At 35.5% G+C, this 23,377-nt stretch overlaps 1 protein-coding gene across 1 annotated transcript in view; it reads left to right on the top strand.

Annotated features, from left to right (window-relative positions):
* LOC114652055 (cysteine-rich hydrophobic domain-containing protein 2) overlaps positions 1-21,692 on the top strand; it is a 99,226-nt gene extending 77,534 nt beyond the window's left edge. The window contains exons 4-6 of the mRNA XM_028802228.2: positions 17,456-17,512; positions 17,692-17,751; positions 19,655-21,692. Of these exons, the coding sequence (XP_028658061.1) occupies positions 17,456-17,512; positions 17,692-17,751; positions 19,655-19,705 (168 nt within the window). The 3' untranslated portion in view covers positions 19,706-21,692. The remainder of the gene's footprint in view (positions 1-17,455; positions 17,513-17,691; positions 17,752-19,654) is intronic.
* The last annotated feature ends 1,685 nt before the right edge of the window (positions 21,693-23,377 follow it).

Here is a 23,377-nt window from a genome sequence, read left to right as displayed (position 1 = left end):
AAAAAAAAAAGCTTAGGAAGGATATTCATCTTAACAATTTTAATACTTCCAGCTAGAGTGAGATGAAGGGTTGACCTTCTGTGCAAGTCTTACTTAATTTTTTCCATACAAACGGCGAAATTTTGTTGATAAAGAGCTTTATGTTTACTTGTGATATTTACCCCTAGGTATTTAAACTGATCTGCTATGGTAAAAGGTAGGGTGTCCAATCTAGTATTATATGCTTGTGAATTCACTGGAAAGAGTATACTTTTATTCAAATTAATTCTGAGACCAGAGATCTTTTGAAATTCTGTAAGTGCTGTTAAAACTGCAGGCACAGTGTTTTCTGGGTCTGATATATATAAAACCATATCATCTGCATATAGAGAAATTTTCTGTTCCAATCCTTCTCTGACAATCCCCTTTATCTGATAAGAATTTCGACAGTGGACCGCCAGTGGTTCAATGGCGATTGCAAACTGCAGTGGTGACAAGGGGCATCCTTGTCTAGTGCCACGTTCTAGTTTAAAGTAGTCTGAACAAATGTTGTTAATACAAACTGAAGCTTCTGGATTGGTATACAGTAGTTTGATCCATGCACAAATATTCGGGCCAAACCCAAATTTCTCTAATGTAGTGAAAAGGTAGTTCCATTCAATCATATCAAATGCTTTTTCTGCATCCAATGATAATATCATCTCTGGGGTGTTTGACTTTGCTGGTGAATATATTACATTAAACATGCGTCAAAGATTGGAAGATAAGTGTCAGCCTTTAAGAAATCCAGTTTGATCCTGTGATATTACCGAAGGCAGCATTTACTCTCAAAAATTATAGCTAGAAGGATGGAGAATTTTAACATCATTATTCAGAAGTGAAACTGGTCTGTATGATGCACATTGTAACAATTCCTTATTTTGTTTAGTAAAGACGGTGATTAAAGCTTGACTAAAGGTTTGAGATAGAATTTGATTGTCTCTAGCTTCTGTAAATGTTGCCAATAAGAGGGGAGCTAGCTGAGTGGAGAATTTCTTATAAAATTCTATAGGGTAGCCATCAGGGCCTGCTGATTTCCCGCCTTGAAGTGACTTTATAGCATCTAGTAATTACGATAGTGTCAGAAGTTTATCCAGTTCCTCAGCACTAAAAGTATCTATTTGTGGTATCTGTAATGTATCCAGAAATGCATTAGATTTTTTGTTGTCTTCTTTAAACTCAGTAGAATATAAGGTTTCATAGTAGTCTCTAAATGTGTACAATATATTTTTATGGTCAATGATTTCATCTCCATTCGTGTTGGTGATTACTGGGATTGCATTTTTTGGGATTTGTTGAGCTAAAAGCTTATTAGCTTTCTCTCCGTGTTCATAGTAATGATGTCTTGATTTAAAAATAAGTTGTTCAGTTTCTTTAGTTGTCAAGATGTTGAGTTCTGTATGCAGAGCCTGCCTTTTCCTATGAAGAGCCTCACTTGGACGCCTGGCTTGTTCTTCATCTATTCTAGTAATTTCGCTTCTTAGCTCTGACACTTTCTTGGTTTCTAATTTATTTCTGTGGGAAAGATATGAAATAATCTGTCCTCTTAAGAAGGCCTTTAGAGTTTCCCAGAGTGTTCCTGTAGAAACCTCTGACGGTGTGTTTGTCTCTAGGAAGAAACTGATTTGTTTGGATATAAATTCTGTACAGTTCTCGTCTGCTAATAGAAGTGGGTTAAGATGCCATCTGCGAGGTGAGTGTGAGGGGCATAATGATTTTAGCTCCAAGACCAGAGGTGCATGGTCGGAGATAACAATTGTGTCGTATTTGCAAGATTTAATCGTAGGCAAGAAATTAGTATCTATAAAGAAATAATCAATTCTTGAGTAGCTATGATGCACTGGTGAGTAGAACGAATATGTTCTTGAGTTTGGGTTTAGAAACCTCCAGGGGTCTGATAAGTTGTGGTCAGTTACAAACTGTGTAATTGTCTTTGCAGTGTTAGGACTCCTGTCACAGGGGGGACAACATCTATCTAAGAGTGGATTTAAAACAAAATTAAAGTCCCCAGCCATTATAATTTTATGAGTGTTCACATTGGGAATGGATGCAAATAGATTTTGCATGAATTCCTTATCGACATTGGGTGCATAAACATTTATCAAAATCATTTTACAGTTAAATAAGTTGCCCATGACCATCACATATCTCCCTTCAGGATCCGATACTACATCTGATGCTACAAATGAGACTGTTCTATGTATGAGAATTCCCACACCTCTAGTTTTCTTTGTAAAGCTGGAATGGAACATTTGGCCAGTCCAGTCTTTTTGCAGCCGGAACTGATCCTTGCTTAGTAAGTGGGTAACTTGTAAAAATACTATTTTAGCGTTTAAGCCTGTTAGGTGAGAGCATACTTTCTTTCTCTTTAATTTGTGATTCAGGCCTTTAACATTCCAGCTCACAAAGTTAACTGTCCCATCATGGAGACATTGATTCTGAATTTTTGATGTCATTTTATAGTCTTAACTGGTAGTGAGGCAGTTTTAATCTTAATTTCCAATTTCCCCACGAGTTATTGCCATACAGCCTATTGTTGCATTGATAGTTATAATTATAAGGATTAAAAGGATAGATTAGATATAGCCTGCTCTCTTTCTCTTCCCCCTATATCTCCCCACCCCCCATTTTGCCTCCCCACGTGAGGCTAGACCCCACTTCACAGTGTCCCGATCCTCTGACATACCGAGAGACAGAGCACGTCCAAAACAAAACAAGCCCCCCCAAAGCAGCGTTTGAGAATTGAAAAGTAGAGATATCTATTGCAGCTAAAGTCTAAATACTATCTGACAAAAATATGACTTTAAGCTTAAAATATAATCTTCAGCAATCTTAACATATTAAGATAATAAAATAATGAACCCTGGGAATGGTGTTAAAAAGTGGTCTAGGATAAGCATAGTAAATCCTAATGCAATAATAGCAATAACAATAAACCAAGGGTATGATGTTAAACAGTCTACATCTATTTCTTAGAACACTACATTGAGTTAATTTTGGATTTAATTTAACAGCTATTCTACTCTACAACTATATTCCAAGCTTAATATATAAACTGTTTTAGGTTTTCCAGTTTTTGTTATTTGTTCATGTAGTTAAGCTTTGTTTTTATTTTAAAACTACCAAAGAACGTGGTTTATATTTTTGAACTGGTAAAGTTCCTGTTCCTGATTTTTATGCATGCGACTACTTTATACCCACTTGATTAAAATAGTAAATAAAACCTTATTGTCAGAAAGTTTAATGAGGTCACGCCCTCAACCAGAATTGGTTGCCTATTCATGACAGACCTTTCTTTCCGCCATATTGTTTTTATCTACAGCATGTTTGTTTGTTTATTGTTTGTTTTTTTTTTTGTTTTTTTTTTAAGTTAAATAAATATAAAATACTAGAATTCAACAGTCTCATATCGCCAGTCATCTGACTGTGACTCCTGCGTTCAACTTTCTGTTAGCTAAACCTTGCGAATTAGCGCATTTCCAGAGGTCCCTGATCCCCTCTTTTCCACTTACTGTTCTCATTATTTTGTCTTTTGTTTAAACTGTCCAATATGTTAGAGAGTCAGCTTCCTAGCCAGTAGTTCTGTGGTTAAATGATGTGTATGTTGCCTTCCTTCAATCAACATGGAAAATACATTAGCATATTAACTACAGGGGAGTCAGAAGTACCGGAAACTAAGGAGTCGGAGTCGAAGGATTTATCTACCGATTCCACAGCCCTGCCTAGTAGAGCCTTTGTTGAATGAGGAATGGATGGCTAAGCTTGCGTATATATGGCAGACATATTTAGCCTACTTAACGAACTTCATATTTCTCTTCTATTTTGTACAAATATTTTTACACTTAGAAATAAAATGGATGCGGTCCAAAGGAAGCTGGCTCTTTGGGATAGTCGCGTACAAGAGGAAGATATAGAAATGTTTCCACTTTTGGGAGAATTTTTGATTGCTGCTGATGTCAACCAGAAAGTCATATTCAACATAATAAGTCAACATTTAAGGGCATTAGCTGAAAACTTTAAGTATTTCCCTGAAAATGAGGATCCTCATAAAGGTAACCTCTGGATTAATAATCCCTTCTTGGAAGATATAAAATCATGTGCACTTGATCCTCATGAAAAAGCAAAGCTGATCGAGTTGTCTTCTGATGTCACTCAGGTTCTAGACATAAAATGCAATTATTTTGTCTCGATTTTGGATATCAATCGGAAAAGAATTGTTGGTCATTTTTTCGACTTCCTATTTGTGTGAAAAGACTTTTTCAGCCTTGTCAGTAATAAAAGCCAAACAGAGAAATTGAATGGATGTTAAATCAGAAACAACGCTGCAGCCATGTATATCAAATTTTCTAACAAAGAAGCAGCAGCAGATGTTGCACTAACTAAAAATTGTAATTTTATAATATTATATTTAATAAATAAAATACTATCTACATTGGTTTTTATTTCTGTCTTAGCCATCAGCCGGTCTGCGTAATATTTCTCCTAATTTCGCCATTCAGTAAGTGTAAAAAGGTTGCTCTAGATAAAGTGTTATTTGTGAATTATATTATCAAATATTGTTTGATTTGCTATATATTCAACAGTTTTTACAATATGATACATTTGTTTGCTTACGCACTATTTAGTTGATGAGAATATTGTACCAATTTAAACATCATTAATCATACAATTTAAGCGTCATCAATCATCTTGTATTTATAATTACTTTTCCTTGTGCCTGCATTTAGAATTCTGTATTTTTTCTACATTCCAGGTGCTTTCTCAGTTTTGAAGATTGTCAACTTATTTTTATTTGTTTTGCCTGCCTCCTAAGTAGCTGTTATTTACTCAAATTTCTGCAGATTTCTGTACTAACTATACCAAAATCTCTGCCATAAATATAAATTAGAATAAAGCGATGGCCCAAGCCCTTGAGGGACTCCACTTTTGGTGCATGTGCAGCATTTTCCTCCTATCAAGCAGCCAACATAGGATCCAGGTTTATAAGTTACTTTTGATGCCATTGATAGTGTTTTTAAAATAATCTTTGGTGTGAAACTGTCAAACGCTTTTTGCAATTTTATATAAATTATATTACTTCATTTGGTTATTTATCTACTACACCTGTTGCCTTTTAAAAAACAATATAACCGTTTGGTTCGTCTTGTCCTTCCTCCGATTAAACCAATGGTGTCTTTATGAGAATAAATATACCAAACAGATAGTATTCTAATTTATTTATCATTCTAGTTTCCATAATTTTGTATGGTGTTGAATTAAGACTTATTGGTCTGTAATCAACTGAAGTCCATTTCATTTATCTTGAGAAATGGAGTCGCATTCACAACCTTCCAGATCAGGCACTGCTCCAAGTTGAACTGACTATGGTTTATAAATAAAAATCTTTCATTTCTTTAAAATCCCAACAGATTTTTATTAGTCTTCAACACATCAAGGGCCAGAAGCATTTATGACCCTTCTATTTTACAGCCCATGAGCTTTGATCCTGATTTTCTTCCACCTGAGACATTTCTTTCTTTTCCATATGCTTAGGTTAACTATAACAGTCCTGATTGTAATATAATAATAATAATAATACCGTATATCTTCCAATAGTAGCCCCGGGGTTTATTCAAAAAATTATTCGGACGGCCCGGCGTTTAAAAGAGACCAGCAGTTGTTTTTTGTCCGGCTATTATTCGCCTCGCAGACGGAATGGTGATGGGTAAACGGGGTTCATTTGGCAGTAAAATACGGTATGGTACCGTATTTACGGCCACAAAATGTAGGCAACAGCACCGGATGAACATTTCAGGATTTAATGAAATTATCAGTACAGCAGTACAGTATTATTAAAGCAGTATACGGTATTACCATAAGCATGATAAACAGGTACGGTAGACGTCTACTGAACTTTCTTGCCAATGATTCCAACAGCACTGGCCTGCACCAGTCCGAATTTCACACGAAAGCGCTCATCAGCATGACAAGTCCCCTGCGGAACGTAAGGAAATGCAATAAGCTCCAAACTCACACATATGCATATACATTACGACATGAGATTGGATAAGATACAATAAAGTACAGTACTTACATCTACTCGTCATCTGAATCAGTAATGATTGCTTCGTTATTTGCGAGTTCTTCTTCATCTTCCTCTTCTTGTGATGGCAATACAGGTACTCCCATTGCTTGTTGTCGCGCAATAATCAGTTTCGCACTCCCAGCATGGCATGGCTGGCCCTCCTTAAAGCAATAGATAAGATCGTCCTCCGATCCATCGCATGCATTGATGATTCCACAATCCTTGAAGGATTTTTTTTTATCATTTCTGGGGTGATTTCTTGCCAAGCTGATATTATCCACGTTACTAACAAACGTAGTGCCGGCGCGTTCAAATTTCTGCCAGCTGTAAACCCCTTACCTTCTTCCCCTGCCATCCAATTATCATACAACTCTCAAAGCTTGTCTTTGAGGGGCTTGTTCCAAACAACATCAGCAGGTTAGACATACTTGGTGCAACTACCAGGGATAACTGCCGTTGACATTTTATATTTCTTCAGTTCTTGTTTCGTTTCCTCACTGATGTGACAGCTGTAAGCGTCCCAGACAAGAAGTCTCTTCCGGAAACAGAAAACACCGCAAACTTTCTGCAACCACATTATTGTTAATTCCTGATTCATCCATCCATTTGTTGAGGTCGCTACCACAGCTTCTTGGACATCCTGTAGTCTTGCCACTTCTCGCTTTGCGCCCCGAAATACAATAAATGGCTTCAATTTTATGCCATCTGCTTTCGCTGCCAATGTGACAGTGAAATGAGATTTCTCGTGACCAGAAGTTTTTTATTGTAACACTCCTATTGCCAGTTGGTTCAAACTGTTGTAGAACCAGGCATGTCTCGTCCATTCCAATGATTTTGCCGTCCTTAACTCCATCTGCAGTTCGCTGATTGGCATCCCACATCACAAAAGAGACAAGCTTGTCAATAACTTGTTCTGGATCCTTCTGCGCCAGCGATGTCTTCTGACGGAGCAATAAATGATGGCGTTTCATAAATTTGTCAAGCCAGCCAGCACTGGCTACGAAAGTTTTCAAAAATCCTCTTCGCTTTCATGAGGACCATTTTCCTGAAGACACACGCACCTTCCAGTCTTTGTTCAATAATCCATGTTAACACCAGTTCATCTAATTCTTCGCTCACTTTCTTAGCTCCTCCACCAGGCAATCGTTTACTTCTGGCACCTTTTTCTGCCGCCGTTTTCTCAATATCAGTCATCTGCTTGTGCCATTCTCGGATACGTTTTAGATCCACCCCAAAATGTCGTGCAGCTTCTTCGCCTGAATGTTCTTGTGCGTATGTTACCGCACGGAGTTTGAATGGTAAATCAAATGACCGTTTCCTTCCCATAGCTCACACTACAAACATGGGCCCACAAGAACACAGTGACTCGAACAGACACCCGCACGACCCTTCCGAAGGCAAAAGTTTCCGTGGAGGTAAAGGTTAACAGGACACCGAGGAAAAGGGCGCAGAGTTTTTCACGTGATCATGTACTGGCTGTCCGGCCAATACAGCCCCTTCTTCCCTGGTCAAAGGAGAGGATTAACGTGTCGAAGATGGCATTTTCGTGTTCTTCCCGCCCCTTCCACCCACCTGTGCCCTCCCTGTGGGATTATGATTGACATAGAGACGATAGGGCAAAATGTACACAAAGAAATTTCGTTTTGACTTTTCTCCCTTCCTCGATAGCATCCGACGACAAAACATTTTTGACACGAAAAGGTACTTACCGTCTGATTCACTGCAGGAGGGCGGTAGCCCAGGTGGTACGAAAAGAGGATTAGTGTATGGAAAAAAATTTGACTTTGCAATAATATATTAGGAATTTATTGGTATGTTTAAGGTCATTGTCATGTTCCAAGCTCCATTTTGGCCTTAGTTTTTTCATATATTGTCTCAAAATATCCTCTGGCACCTTCTAATACAATGACAAAAACATAGTGGATTTTGTGATGTTCAGCTTCCCAGGCCATGACGCAGCAAAGCAGCCACAAACCATAACACTTACACCACCGTGCCTTACAGTTAGTATCCTGTTCTTCTGATCAAATGCTGTCTTTGGTTTTCACTAAACATATCTTCTGGTTCTTTAGCCAAATAGCTCTGTCTTTGCCTTGTCTCTCTAGATCACTTTTTTCCAGAAATCTTGATCTTTGCCATGGTGTTCATAGGTAAACTTTTATCTACTCTTTATGTTCTTTCTGGACATTTTTCCTCCTGGCACACCTTCTATGATGATAAATTTGCACAGCCCCATTCTAATGGCACACTCATTCACATTGACACTATCGGCAGCAGGAGCTACCTGTAGGTCTCATGATGAAATTTTTGGTTTCTTGGAGACTTCTTTCAGCATCTTGCATTCTGCTCTAAGGCTGAACGTTTTGGGCATTCTGGCCTAGACAAGTTGGCAGCTGTTTGAAATTTTCTCCACTTGTATACAGTAATCCCTCCTCCATCGCGGGGGTTGCGTTCCAGAGCCACCCGCGAAATAAGAAAATCCGCGAAGTAGAAACCATATGTTTATATGGTTATTTTTATATTGTCATGCTTGGGTCACAGATTTGCGCAGAAACACAGGAGGTTGTAGAGAGACAGGAACGTTATTCAAACACTGCAAGCAAACATTTGTCTCTTTTTCAAAAGTTTAAACTGTGCTCCATGACATGACAGAGATGACAGTTCTGTCTCACAATTAAAAGAATGCAAACATATCTTCCTCTTCAAAGGAGTGCGTGTCAGGAGCATAGAATGTCACATAGATAGAGAAAACAATCTCTAGCAAACAAATCAATAGGGCTGTTTGGCTTTTAAGTATGCGAAGCACCGCTACACAAAGCTGTTGAAGGCGGCAGCTCACACCCCCTCCGTCAGGAGCAGGGAGAGAGAGAGAGAGAGAGAGACAGAGTTTGTTTTTCAGTCAAAAATCAATACGTGCCCTTCGAGCTTTTAAGTATGCGAAGCACCGTGCAGCATGTCATTTCAGGAAGCAGCTGCACAAAAGATAGCAACGTGAAGATAATCTTTCAGCATTTTTAGACGAGCGTCCGTATCGTCTAGGTGTGCGAACAGCTCCCCTGCTCAATCCCCCTACGTCAGGATCAGAGAAACTCAGCGCAAGAGAGGGAGAAAAGTAAGCAATCTAGCTTCTCAGCCATCTGCCAATAGCGTCCCTTGTATGAAATCAACTGGGCAAACCAACTGAGGAAGCATGTACCAGAAATTAAAAGACCCATTGTCCGCAGAAATCCGCGAACCAGCAAAAAATCCGCGATATATATTTAAATATGCTTACATATAAAATCTGCGATGGAGTGAAGCTGCGAAAGGCAAAGCGCGATATAGCGAGGGATCACTGTAGTAGATAATCTTCTGGACAGTACAATGGTTGATTTGAAATTTGTTGTAGATCTTTTTAAATCCCTTTCCTGATTCATTTACATTTATAATTTCTTTTCTGCAGGCTTCAGAGAGCATTTTTTATCTTGGCATGGTGATAACACACTTCAACAAAAAACAAACCAAACTAAATGTGTGAGGCTTAAATAAGACAAGTTCCTCAAAGATCCTTCCTAATGATATTCTAATTATTTGCATCTAATTCGGTGCACACAATTGTATTTTAGGTATTTAAGGCAATGATAAATGTAGGTGTGTCCTTGCTTTTTCACATATGCAGAATTTGCAGTTATGTTTATTTAAATTACTCGCTTCGCTCGCCCACCCCTGGGTTTGGTTTACTGGATATACAATTTAAAGAGATTATTTTCATGGGAATTGTTATATATGCATTATGTTCACTTTTTACTTTAAATCTTTTGTAAAAACAATACTTGTCCTTTATTTCCAGCCCCGGGCATGGTTACATCTCTTTCACACAGGATGTATAACGCTGCTCATGTTGTGAATGGGGTACAGCTGAATGCACGCTAAGGAAATGCCGTCGGATCATCTGCTGTTGGCAAGCGGCATGTTCTGCTTGTCTCACTGCCCGATCATTTCAAAGCCTGTTCAGCAGCTGTCCTTTTGCCACTTCGTGTCTCTGCTCGTGAAGGGGGGCGGGGTTTAGGGTGGCTGAATGCATGCAAGGAGAAGCGGTCGAATCATCTGCTGGCTTTCTGCTGCGAGTTTTGCTTGTCGTTGTTTTAAGAGCTGGGAGCAAGTTAGTGTCTCTCGCGGGACTTCAGATTGTCTTCCAAGAAGATCACATCTCGTTTCCCTTGTCTCCCTCCCATAGATTTTTTTTATAAGATACAGTTGAATGCAAAATGTAAATGTGGCATATGTTTATGTTGTATTATCATTACCAATACATCTATTTGAATGAAAATCAAATCTTGATTTATCCGTATGTTTTAAACAAAGAAAAAACATATCATGAAGTGTACTTCCTTTTTCACTGAAAAAAATTCTCTTTGCTTTTCATTTCTAATGAATTTTTGTGGTGCACCTTCAAGTCTTTTTTTTCAGTTTTTGTATTAATTGTTAAATGCTTTGTTTTTGATCACTTGCATGGTATTCCTCTATGTCTTGATTTTATTTTTTTTTATTTGTATTTTTTTAATTATTTATCTGTTAATTTTCTCCTCACTGATTGTAGCATGTGCCTACTGCTAAGAGAGTAGAGTACACCACTAGATACCCTTACCTGGTCTAAATGTCAGGAAATAACATGAACATTCCGTAAGCATAACATGTTCATAACCTGTTTTAACCTATTTGGAGGTAATCTAGTAATTTTAATATAATCTAAATCAGCTAATTATGCTTCAATAAAGATGAAGTAAGAAATGTCAGTAGAGAAAATAACAGAATTGTGATTCATGTTTTTTTGCTTAAAAGCTGCTTATCTGAGGGTTTGTTTAATTTATAAATTGGTGTTAATTTTAAAACCAAAATAATGAAAAGAAAAAGCAACATTCCAGATAAATGAGTTTAAATACTTGCAATTTAATTATTTAAGAAGCTTTCATGTGCCCTTTATTTTTCAGCTCTTGAAATTACTTTACAAGTAGGTTTAACTGTTATTTCTCACTTCAACAAGGATAATGTAAATGCAGAGAGGAAGCAAAAGAGAAAGGTTTGTTACTGTGTTTTTTTTCCTGCTATGGTGAAATATAATTCAGTTTACTTTCTTATTTAAACGAGTAAAGAGAAGTAGTCGGCCAAGTGGTTTCTGGATGTTGTTTATAATTTGTATGCATATCATCTCTGGGTGCTAGAAACATTGTACGCATTGAGTACTTCTTTTTTGGTTTTGTAGTCCCTCACCTGCCTCTCACTGTAAATCATTGAGATGTCAAGTGCAGTGATTAATTAAGCTGCACGTGCAAGTGCTTTTTTTCACCTGTCAAGAAAGAAAGAAAGAAGCTACACTTCAGAGAGCTGCATGATCCTACTTAATTCACAACGTCCTGTGACATGCCATGCAGCTTGCAGAAGTTTTTTTTTTTTTTTTTTGTTTTTACTGTGCGTTGATCTATTTGTTTTTCTCTATATTAACCAGCTTTAAAACTTTATTCTTGACATGTAGCCTAAATGTATAACATTAAACTGTGCCATTGCTTCATATGTTTTAATGTTTATCATTAAAGATGAATTCTAGATATTAAATTTCATTGGCATTCTACAATGATTCCAAATCCCTTAATATTAGTAGATGTTAATCTTCCTAAATGTTTCAGATTCAAGGTAATAAAAAGTTAACCTATTCGAAGACCGTTTACATCACACTGAAACACTGTATAACTGTTTTAGCATTTAAATGAACCTTACATGTGGTGTAGTTTCTAGTTGTACTGCCTTACAGCTCTTAGGGCTTACATTCTGTGTAGATTTTATATATTCTTCCCGGAGTTGTGCAGATTTTCTGCTGATGCCCCAGTTTTCTCCTATATCCCCAAGGCAAGGTGTCTGTATGTTGGTCCAGTTTTGGCCATATGCATAAACATTCATGTATACATTTATCCTGCAGTGTCTGTTTCAGGGTTTAATCCTGTCTTGCTCAAAAAGCTGTTGAGAGAGGCTTCATTATATATTTCGATTAGTACAGATTCTGATAACAGTAATATGGAAAATATTTGTCTGTAAACATGAAATAAATGATTAGAAACAGAAATACAGCAAAGAAATGGAAATTTAAATTCGCCCTTCTCTGTTCTTTGACAATAGAAACATAACCTATTAATGTAATAATATGAATCTGATAAAAGGCACAAGACAAATTAAACACGTCTGATTTCAGAAATTACAATTAGAGATATGACTGAAGCACATTTGTTTAATCTTGTGCAAAGCCTGGACCTTACATATTTTAAAATATAGCAATTTCTTTAAATTTATTTTCTGAATCATTACAAACAAAAGGAAGACTTAATTCAATAACTGAGGGCAGTCTTAGTTAAAGTAATAAATAATGAATTACATTTGATACTTGATGAATTCACACCTGTCTAACTTAACTATCCTAGCTTCTGTGCTGATCTCTTTGTGTATGCATTCTTGTGCTAGTTAGCTAGTCTTTCAATGGTGGTCAGGTTCACTCTGGAAACCTATTGATGAGGAATGGCTTTAGGTTCATCAGCTGTTATAAATTGCCTATATATTTGGCTATCAGTCATTTTTAAATGACTGGCACCCTCCCCATGGTATTCTTAAAAACTGTGTACCCTGTATATAACTTGGTGGCTTAAATCATATTTAAATCCACTTTGTTGTGTACACAAAGGGTATAATTCTAAACTGGTCTTTCAAAAAGAAATACAAAGTTTGAATTCTGCATGTAAATAGGTACTTTTAATCTAGATATGAGAACCTAGTTATTCCATGTTTAATTTTTGTATGCAGTCTTAATTTTTCAGTTATTTAAAATCAAACCGATTTTAGTATATTATCTTAGCAAACAAAGATTGAAGATGCATTTTCTTTTGCACAAGTATTATTCTTTGGCAGTTATTTGCTAGTACAGAAAATGTTGTTATGACTTTAATAAAACAAATCATTTTGATGGCCCTGTGAGCTTTAAATTAATTTGTTTTTAGACATTAAGATATCCAAAACTGTGCTGGGAATCCAGGACAAATTAGTTTAATGTTATACAAGTTCTTTTTAAAAAAAGAAAAAAATATGGAGAACAAACCGCAAGGTAGATTTTTTTTGTCAGTGTTGCCGTCAGTCTAGCAGCGGGTGGGCAGGCAGATGCCTACTTGGTGCAAAAAAAAAAAAAAAAAAAAAAAAAAAACCTTAATGCCATTTTTTCCCTATTGATAGAGTAGCCTTTCAGAGTCAATGAGCTCTGTCAATGTGGGCTTGTCAGGGCTACAACTTCATAGACCTGAGAGGCGGTTTGAGAGGTCAGGCTTTTTCAGGTTTGCTGTGATGCAAATGAACTTAGCAGCTTAAACAACTATTGGAATTTTTATGTCCGATTCTTGTTCACTTACCCCTCCTCTTTCTACCCCTTCACAAAGTCACTGACGAGACATTCAGTGCTTTTTAAATTGGGAGCTGCATTGTGCAAAAGGACCTTGTACAGATTTACGAAGTGCTGAAAGCAGTTAGATCATGTTCTTTTCATGGTGTGATTAGAATCAAATCGATTCCCCCAAGCCAGTATTCAGAATACTAATGTTAACAAAGGTTTGGAGGCTAGACAGGGGACACACTGACTGAACTGAGTCTTAATTCCACTATTTGATTTCATAGATTGACTAGAAATTGTCAACTTGTAACCATCTTTGTTGAGTTTATATAAAAGGGAGGTAAGCCACCTTTAAATATGTGTAATGTAAACTAAGATAGATGTACTCAAGTATTGGTTTATTTGTCTATGTTAAAGCACACTAACTAATGATTGTAAGATTGTTAAAACTCATTTCAAAAGGAATATTAAAACATAAAATTGATTAATTCTGAAAATTAGGTTTCATATTACTTTGTTTGCATTTTTGGAAAAAAAGCTTCAGCATATTATTTGAGCTGGTAATACAGAATAGAATGCAAGGTTTTCTGTTGACCCAAATTCTGACATGGCTTCATTTGTATATTGAGAGGAAATACATTTATCTAGCTGGAGAAATTTGTATTAAAATAAACTTCAAGTGCTACATATATTTATTCTCCTCGCCTAAGCAATAGTAGTTACAACTCTGCTAGGTAGTGAATTTAAACTTCATTTCAGGCTTAAATGCCCCTTAATTGCTAAATTAAGGCTTATTATTAACACTGGCATTTCCTTTCCCTTTGACACCTGGCGTCATCATTTATTTTCTTTGTAGTATTCGATATAGTCTAATAAGGCTTGCTTTTTGCTCACTATGTAGCTGGGAACATATTTCAAAGCAAAATATGCGGCGGCTGTTTAATCATAACAGAAAAGGAGTTTTACTAATGAGATGAAATAATTTGAAATCCTCAAAAATAGTATTCATAACTATGGTTCACCTTGACATTTTAGTAAAGTATTTTTACATGCTTTTTAATTCAAAATATCATGTACAATAGAAGTCCTGATATTCATTTACAAATTAATTGCTCATCTTGATTAATGACAGATTTATATTGATTGATGCATCATTATAAATTTTTAAATACCTGTATTCATTTGGTTTGTAATATAAGCATGCAACTAAAGTAGTAATAAAATATCAAGTTCATTTTTTTTTCATTTTTATTGAAGGTGTATATTATATAGAAGGGAGTCCAGCATACCTACTAAAGCAAGTCATTCTGATTTTGACTTTGATCAGTATGCCTTGTAGTTTTAGGTAGTTTAGACTGATTTGGAACAACCTCCTCTCCATCCCACCAAGAACCCATAGTGGAACATACTGTTCAGAAGGTGGGCAGGAATTATAAGGACTTCAGAGAGACATATGCTATATACAGAATACTCTTCATTACCTTATGCATACAAATACATACATAATAAAATAGGCCATTACCAGTAGAATTTTTATTTATTTATTTTAATTGGTGGGTTTTTTTTTTCATGCACATGTCTTTTTTGTTAAATTATACACATCTATTAATATTTTTTTGTTTTAAATAAAATTAAATCTGGTGCTGGCAATTTAATTAATATGTTTGATCAGTGAGGTAGGCAACAATCAATAACTTTAGTGTTTGCAATATTTGTTTGATAGCATTTTTAGCTCATATAACAGATGGGTCCATCGCTATATAGAATCCTTTGTGCATTTTGTTGTAGAACAGTTAGACAATACATAGTTTTTACATTGAAATATTTTACTTTTCTATAGTGTTTACTGATTTACAGTACTCTTTATATGTATAGGCTGTCATTTTTGCATTTTATTCAGTTAAGCAAATTATACAGTGCTTTAGTTTGATATAAGGAAACTGTAACCTCTTAAATATTTGCAATGTTTCAATGAGCTAATTTTATATTTTTCATTTAATGCATATTACATTTTTGTAAAGTAAATTTAAGTCCTGCTTAATTTAATCATACCAGCTTGTTGGTTAAAATACATTCAACACATTAATTCCACTTTTTGTTTACTTTTTATACTGAAGAATTGCAAACCTAACATTTTTTTAAAGTAGCTTTGTATTCTAGTCATTCATGACTCTCCTTAAAATAAAGTATTATTATTCTGGAAAGTCAATTTTCATGTGAAGTTGTATTTTGACATTTGCCATATTTTATGTGTCTAAAGAATAAAAAATAGGATGTACTGTATTTTCTTGTGAGAAAAACTCCATACCTGAAGTATTACCATTTTACAATATTTTAAAATAATAAATTATATAAGCAATGCATACCTTAACCACAGTAATATGTATAACTAGATCATATTAATATATGAATTAATATTTGACACAAATTATTTTTTAATACTTAACAATGAGTTAATGAATTAGGAATTTACATGTTTACTGTATTTTCTTTATACTGTAATACTGCTCAGTACTATGCATGTCTTTTTTTTTTTTTCTTTTTTTTTTTTTTTGTATACAATATCCGGAATGTGAGGCTTCTGCTTGTTTGAAGTACCTGAGATAGACTTACTTGAATTGATGAAATAAATTAAGTGCTTTCCTCTATATAATGGATTAAAGGGAATTCTTTATTTACACGTGGATATTGTAAAGCTCTTGTCCCATGTTCGGTTTACCTAGTCTTAAATGAAAGGAAAACAGATATTGGTGGCTTTTCTTCTTAAAGGGTCCCACTTTTATAACTTGAGTGTAATCAATCATATGTGCTTTTAACTAAATAGTGAGTTTGGTGTTCCTCACTATTGTAACTGGATTGCTTGATAGTGGAGGTAATACAAAATTAAGATGTAGTTAGGTTCCTATAAAAGGATGCTTATTTTACCTTATTTTATTTTGGCACTGTATGCTTATTGTACTTAATTAAATGCTGCATCATGAAGTGAACCATTAGCAGTGTAGCCTATGACTGGTATGTATGATTTATCACAGCTAAGTTGGATATTTGTTTATAAATAAAGGCTTATTATTAATTTTCTGCCAGTAATGGTACTCATTATTTGGTCGGTATTTAGTGCAACTGTCTCTTCCGGAACCCAAGGTTTGTTTATTTCCACTGTCCTTGGGATTTTGTCTTCATGTATAGTACTTAAATTTTCAGTCACATCCCAAAAAACTACACATTAAGTTAAATTGAGACATTAGCGGCCAGTGTGTGTGGTTTAAGTGAGTATGTGCATGTTATGATATCCAGTGTTCTCTGTCCAGGATCTGTCCCTTTTTTCATTAGGATAGGATCCGACTCCCCACAACCATGGCATAGAGAAACTGATGAAAGGATGTGACTGTATAACTTTTTTTTACTTAATGTTGATTTATGATACCATTTTGTGTTTGGTTTGATAAATTCCCCAAACATACTGTAGTATGAAAAATTATTTGAGAACAAAAGAAACCTCATTAGCTCTAAATAGTGAATAAAATGTAATATATGTGTATTTTTAAATCTTCAGTAAAAAGTTTTGGTTTTTTTTGTTGTTGTTTTTTTTTTAACTTGAGCCAATCAATATTCTTTGTGTGTTCTGAAAAGAGCCAACAGGTAGGCTTATAAAGCAGCACTTGTTGTGACAGTAGAGCAAATTCAGAATTGAGATCCACATTGCCAAAGCAATTATAGAGATATTTAAGTGGTGTTTTATGTTGAGAAAAGGAAATCTGCTACTGAGCAATTTTCATTTGTTCCTATCAATAGATGGATTAAAAAGGGTATTTCTATTCTGGTTACTTTTTAATGTTGAAGGTGCTTTGAGGGCACTGCAGACCACCCTGTATTCAGTCACTGTCTCTCTACTCTTCTTCTTTTCAGACCAGCAGCTGCAACGCAGTTTTTCAGCAGCCAGTCAAGAGTAAAATTCTTTCTCATTTGTCTTCCAGACACGAAGATCGATCGAGAAGTTATTAGAATGGGAAAACAATAGGTTATACCACAAGGTGAGTACCGCAGGGAGCAGCTTTTTCCAAGGGGTTCCGACCATTGGGGTCTGAATTGCACAGTATGGAAACAGATGCTTTTGTTGAGCTAAAAATATGAAAGGTGGACAAATGGGTTTGTCTGGATGCTGCAATAAAATGGAAGTCATTTTTCTTCTTTTTTTCTCCTCCCTTTCCAGCTGTGCTTGCACTGGAGGCTAAGCAAAAGGAAATGCGAAACGAATAACATGATGGAATATGTAAGTTAGAGCGCTGTTTTGTGAGTTTCTCTATTAAATAATCATTTATTTTACTTGTGATCTCTTTCTTTTGCTGATTATTTATCAGCAAAGGTGTCAAGATGCTTAATTGCTGGAGTGGACTGATTTTCTACGGTTCGCAGATGCGCGTTTTCACGTGCAGGGTTGATTTATAAAGTTATGAATGGCTTGAAAACAAGGTTTGATCTGCGTTGAGAAAAATAATAAATTAATTGAAAAGCTAAAACAGCCTGAAGATGTCTTGATGGGGTGTGAAATTTGAGCTACTGAATAAAAGTAAGCTGGAAGTTAGAATTCCTACTGTGCCTGAATCCTTTATAAAGGGGCCTTTTCATTTAATTTTATTTTTATTATAAGATGTCTTAAACAGCAGTAGCTTGTTTTGAAAAGTATCTTTATATAAGATCCATCTTTTTAAATATTGCATAAATGATGTTTTAAATTAATGAAACTCATAGTTGGGATAATTTTTCTGTGTAATTTTGGCAGCAACTTAAAAAAAAAATTAATCTGAATCTGTTTTAAGTACTAGTGTAATTGTTTGCATAAGAGCTGTACAAGTAAGTTGTGAGATGTTTTACATTTTAATATGATAAGCAAATTTATTTACACCTTTAAGTTTCTTTAGAAATAAGTTTGAGTGGAGTTCATTAAAAGCCACTTTACAACTCTCTAGCTTGTTCAGACCTCATCAAGAGATGCAGCAGTGATTTTAATCTGTTTAAAGTGAGAGATGGGTCAGAAATACAAAACATTTGATGCGTTGGCCTGAGATTTCACAAAACCGTCTATTCTCGATATCTTTTTTTATTCATAGGCATCTAAGCAATTATTGATGAAAGGCTTGTTTCATACTCTAAACATAAAAGACTTTTTAAACTGGCTTTGTGCAGGAGTGAAAACCCCTATTCATTGCAGTGCTTACTATAGATTTTTGTATCAGCATCAATACTGAAGATGTTGATTTATGATGTTGTGTGGCACGTGACAAGGTTGTATAATGGTTTAAAGGAAAAAGGAGGAGTTGACAGAATTAATTAGTTTCATCTTTTCAATCAGCATGGGCTTTATTTGCATCAGTAAACAAACAAAAAAGCTAGGAGGTGTTTTAATTTTAAAATCATCAATTTTACAATTTTACATCATCAGACATGTTTTCTACTAACTTGACAGTGTGTCTGTTAATATTTAATAGTGATTGTATTAGGTTTTATACTCCTTTGAATATTTTGTTTTGGTGCGTACTATATACAGGATTATTTTTAAGTAAATTTAAACAGTGCAAGAGTAAAGCATTATTAACGTAACAAAGGTGCATTATGTGCTATGATTATGGTCATTGCTTAACTTTGTCTTCAGACTCATCTTGTAGCTGAAGGTTTTTTTTTTAAATACAGTTTCCAATTAATTAGCATGTATTGTATTCAGAATGATAGCCATCATAAAAGCTGGTTAGCTAAACATTTCCTTGCCCTTACCTCTAATGTTTGACATGTCAAGTGACCTGTCACCATATGTTTTTAGAACCTTAAAGACTCGGGGCAGGAGTTTCAATGTGGAGCATCTTGTTCAGTACATGCTGTGGAACACAAGCTACTAATGACCTTCCAATTAAAGGATGAACATACTTCATGGGCTGATTCTGTTGGGTTATTTTGAGTGCAATACCATGGGGTCAAGGGTCCTTTTGAAAGGTTCCTTCCATAGCTGGTGGCAAGTGTTTCCAGCTTCATGCTAATTACAATTTTGGAATTTAGTAGTGCCACAAAAGACTGTGCTGACATCAGGAAGCCATTAGCTGTTTGTCACTCTAACCACTCTCTTTTCTTTCTCTCTCTCCTGTGTTTGGTTTTCATTTCCCTACCCCCATTTTCTTTTTCAGGTTATCCTCATAGAATTTTTACCGAAGACACCCATCTTCCGGCCAGATTAGCATTTACTGTGCTACAGAGACTCATTTTAAATGTGTTTTCCTTCCAATGGTGCCTTGCTTGGTACTGTCCTGGTGATGAAAGGTCTGACAGAGCCTTGTGGTTTTACTGTGTTGCTCAATGGAGTTGTTCAGCCCCTCACATCATTGCTTCTATGTTATGGATTCAGTCCTATCCTCCTTAAGTCTTGCCTTTGTCTAGTCTTGTCCTTGCAAATACATTTGTAGAACATGTAAAATCAGATAATCTAAAGGATGTCTCCATTTAGTGTACAACGTACCTTATATACATTACTTTTTCTTTTAATAACCCATTCCCAACTAAGCAAAGATAATGTTATGTATTCATTTTTTAACTTGTTGCATTTGACATCTTAAAACATACATTTATTAGGTTATAAAGAATTAATGTCAGCTGGTTCTGCAAAAGATTTACCTTTAACTTCAATATAGTATATAAATTGATTTTTATATTGAAGCAAAATCAAAGAGTTTTGCGTGCATTTGATCATTTTATAGGCTCAGGACCTTAAAAATGCACTAATGTTGCCATCAAGAATGGAAGTTCTTTTCAGATGGCTTCCACTTTTAATTGCCTTTTCAATTATGTTTGCCTTGTTTACTTGGTTTGTGTGTTTTTTTTGTTTTTTGTTTTTTTTTATATATAAACGTGGTCTGGGACAGGGCACAATTGTGTCAAAATACCTGAATTTGAATTTTTTTATTGTACAACTGTACTGTATTCATTGTTTTGCTTTTAAGAAAGATGAGCACTGTGGTAAAACATAATTATTGGAAAATAGCAATAGACACCAAATCAACAAAATGAAGTCATTTTTGAAAATGGTGGAAATAGTTTAATGAAAGACTAAGCATCACAGGAAAAATATGTGCTGAAAATTTTTTACCATCACACAAATGTAGATTTGTGGAGTTTTTTTTTTCTTTGCGTGTTTTGGGAGGGGGGTCTTGTCCAAACTATTTGTTTAATGTTTTGCAACAAACACGTCCTGTGTGCATAAATGCTGTTTCTATTAGTAATAAATCAGAACTTGCAAATGCAGGAGTTGAGTGTTAAAAAAATTTTTCTTCACTAGCTACTAAACATGATTATATTTGTTTTTGTTTACTTTAGTACAGTATAGATTGAAATTAATTGTTCTTTAATGTGTTAAAACAACCCATGGGCAGCTAATATCCTTTTGTATTCAGTTATTTAAATGTTTAGGAAAAGACAGAATTGTTCTTCATATTTTATTTTCTTTGTATAAATTCCAGCATTTAATTTGTTTTTAAATTTTTTTTTTTTTATATATACTTTATGTGGTTTAAGTGTGGGAATGCATGTGCATGCATGTTTATTAATATACAACATTAAGCCAGTACTAAACCAGTATATTACCTTTTTCTCTGTCTCATGGTGAAACCTGCATTCGAGATTATACATCCACTTTGCTGAACTCAAAAGTAAAGTCGAATGTGTTGATGGCATAACAAAGTGTAATTGCTCATTTTACTTTACTGTTTTTTCAACATGGAAAATGAAAGGATGCCAAGATATTACATAAATTCAACACTATTGTGCACATTTTATTTTTGGTGAGATTTTCTAATTTGAGTTAGGTTTATTTTAAAGTACAGATTGTTAAACATTTTCCCTTTTTTGTACAGTTGTCACAATTCAATGTAGAAAGGTCTCGCTTGGTTATTTTTTAACTTCCAGTACAGTACAGTAATACTTCTGTATACCTATATCATTAATGTGTTCTAAAATAATATATTGTATAGTAAGGGCCCTCCTCCCAAGGAAGAATGGAAAAGAGTGATAAAGTGTATTATGAACTCTGCAAAACAAGTCTTGTGTACCTTGTTTGCTTGCATCATTATTTATTACAAATCAAAATAAAAGTATAACCTTCTGTACTGTCAGAAATATAGGTTGGAAGATTGGTTTGTATGTAATAATGTAAATAAAATATTTTTAAATGTTTATCATTCATTTTACTTTCATATTGAAACCAAAATATTATATTATTTCAAGTTGTTAATGCTAAATATCTACTGAGTGCTGTGAACTTTAACAGATTAATAGGGCCTCAATCACAATCTGTTTGACAAGCTGGTTTCAGTTTGATCATGTTTTGCTCTGCACTTTAAAACATATTTGAAATATGATTAAGAAATGAGTATGGAAATTATTGCTGTATATTAAGAGTGTGGGCATATTATTTTTATTACTGTAGTGCTTGATTGCCAAATGTCTTATTTTCCAGTACTACAGGTTTGAATTAAAGCCAGGCTTAGTGTGGTGCCGAGGCGTCACCTGCCACATGGCTGCACTTGGGTCCTCATCTGGGTTCCTGAGTTGGTTTGTCATGTGGTGGGTGTGGCAATGTGCTGTATCAGCGCATACTCCAAACCCCCATCCCCCCCCCTCTCTCTGAGTTTAAAATGATCACAGGAATATGTTCAGATATTTAATATGTTTTAGATTTAATATGCATTATGCTCAGGAATATTACCTGGTCCTAAAGAAAAGATACAAGTTTGAATTACAGTATATATTCTGTGTTCTAAATAAGAGTATAGAGTATTTTACCTGTGATGGAGCTGAGTGTTCAGTTTTATGTCTAGAGGCAAAGCCTCAGCATGTAATTTAAAGGAATTATTCTGTTTCACTAGGATTGTGGTTCTTTCCAGCAATAAGAAGTTTCACATAATAATACCACAATTAGTGGGTCAGTATTCTGTAATAAAGTTGTGAAATCCACATTTTATTATGTTACAGCCTTATTCCAAAATGGATTAAATTCATTTTTTTCCTCAGAATTCTACACACAACACCCCATAATGACAACATGAAAAAAGTTTACTTGAGGTTTTTGCAAATTTATTAAAAATAAAAAAACTGAGAAATCACGTGTACATAAGTATTCACAGCCTTTGCTCAATACACCTTTGGCAGCAATTACAGCCTCAAGTCTTTTTGAATATGATGCCACAAGCTTGGCACACCTATCCTTGGCCGGTTTCGCCCATTACTCTTTGCAGCACCTCTCAAGCTCCATCAGGTTGGATGGGAAGCGTCGGTGCACAGCCATTTTAAGATCTCTCCAGAGATTTTCAATTGGATTCAAGTCTGGGCTCTGGCTGGGCCACTCAAGGACATTCACAGAGCTGTCCTGAAGCCACTCTTTTGATATCTTGGCTGTGTGCTTAGGGTCGTTGCCCTGCTGAAAGATGAACCGTCGCCCCAGTCTGAGGTCAAGAGCGCTCTGGAGCAGGTTTTCATCCAGGATGTCTCTGTACATTGCTGTAGTCATCTTTCCCTTTATCCTGACTAGTCTCCCAGTTCGTGCCGCTGAAAACCATCCCCACAGCATGATGCTGCCACCACCATGCTTCACTGTAGGGATGGTATTGGCCTGGTGATGAGCAGTGCCTGGTTTCCTCCAAACGTGACGCCTGGCATTCACACCAAAGAGTTCAATCTTTGTCTCATTAGAGCAGAGAATTTCTCATGGTCTGAGAGTCCTTCAGGTGCCTTTTGGCAAACTCCAGGCGGGCTGCCATGTGCCTTTTACTAAGGAGTGGCTTCCGTCTGGCCACTCTACCATACAAGCCTGATTGGTGGATTGCTGCAGAGATGGTTGTCCTTCTGGAAGGTTCTCCTCT

Source organism: Erpetoichthys calabaricus, chromosome 5, assembly GCF_900747795.2.
Source record: "Erpetoichthys calabaricus chromosome 5, fErpCal1.3, whole genome shotgun sequence".
Classification (NCBI taxonomy): Eukaryota; Metazoa; Chordata; class Cladistia; order Polypteriformes; family Polypteridae; genus Erpetoichthys; species Erpetoichthys calabaricus.
This window is presented reverse-complemented; position numbering and strand designations above follow the sequence as displayed.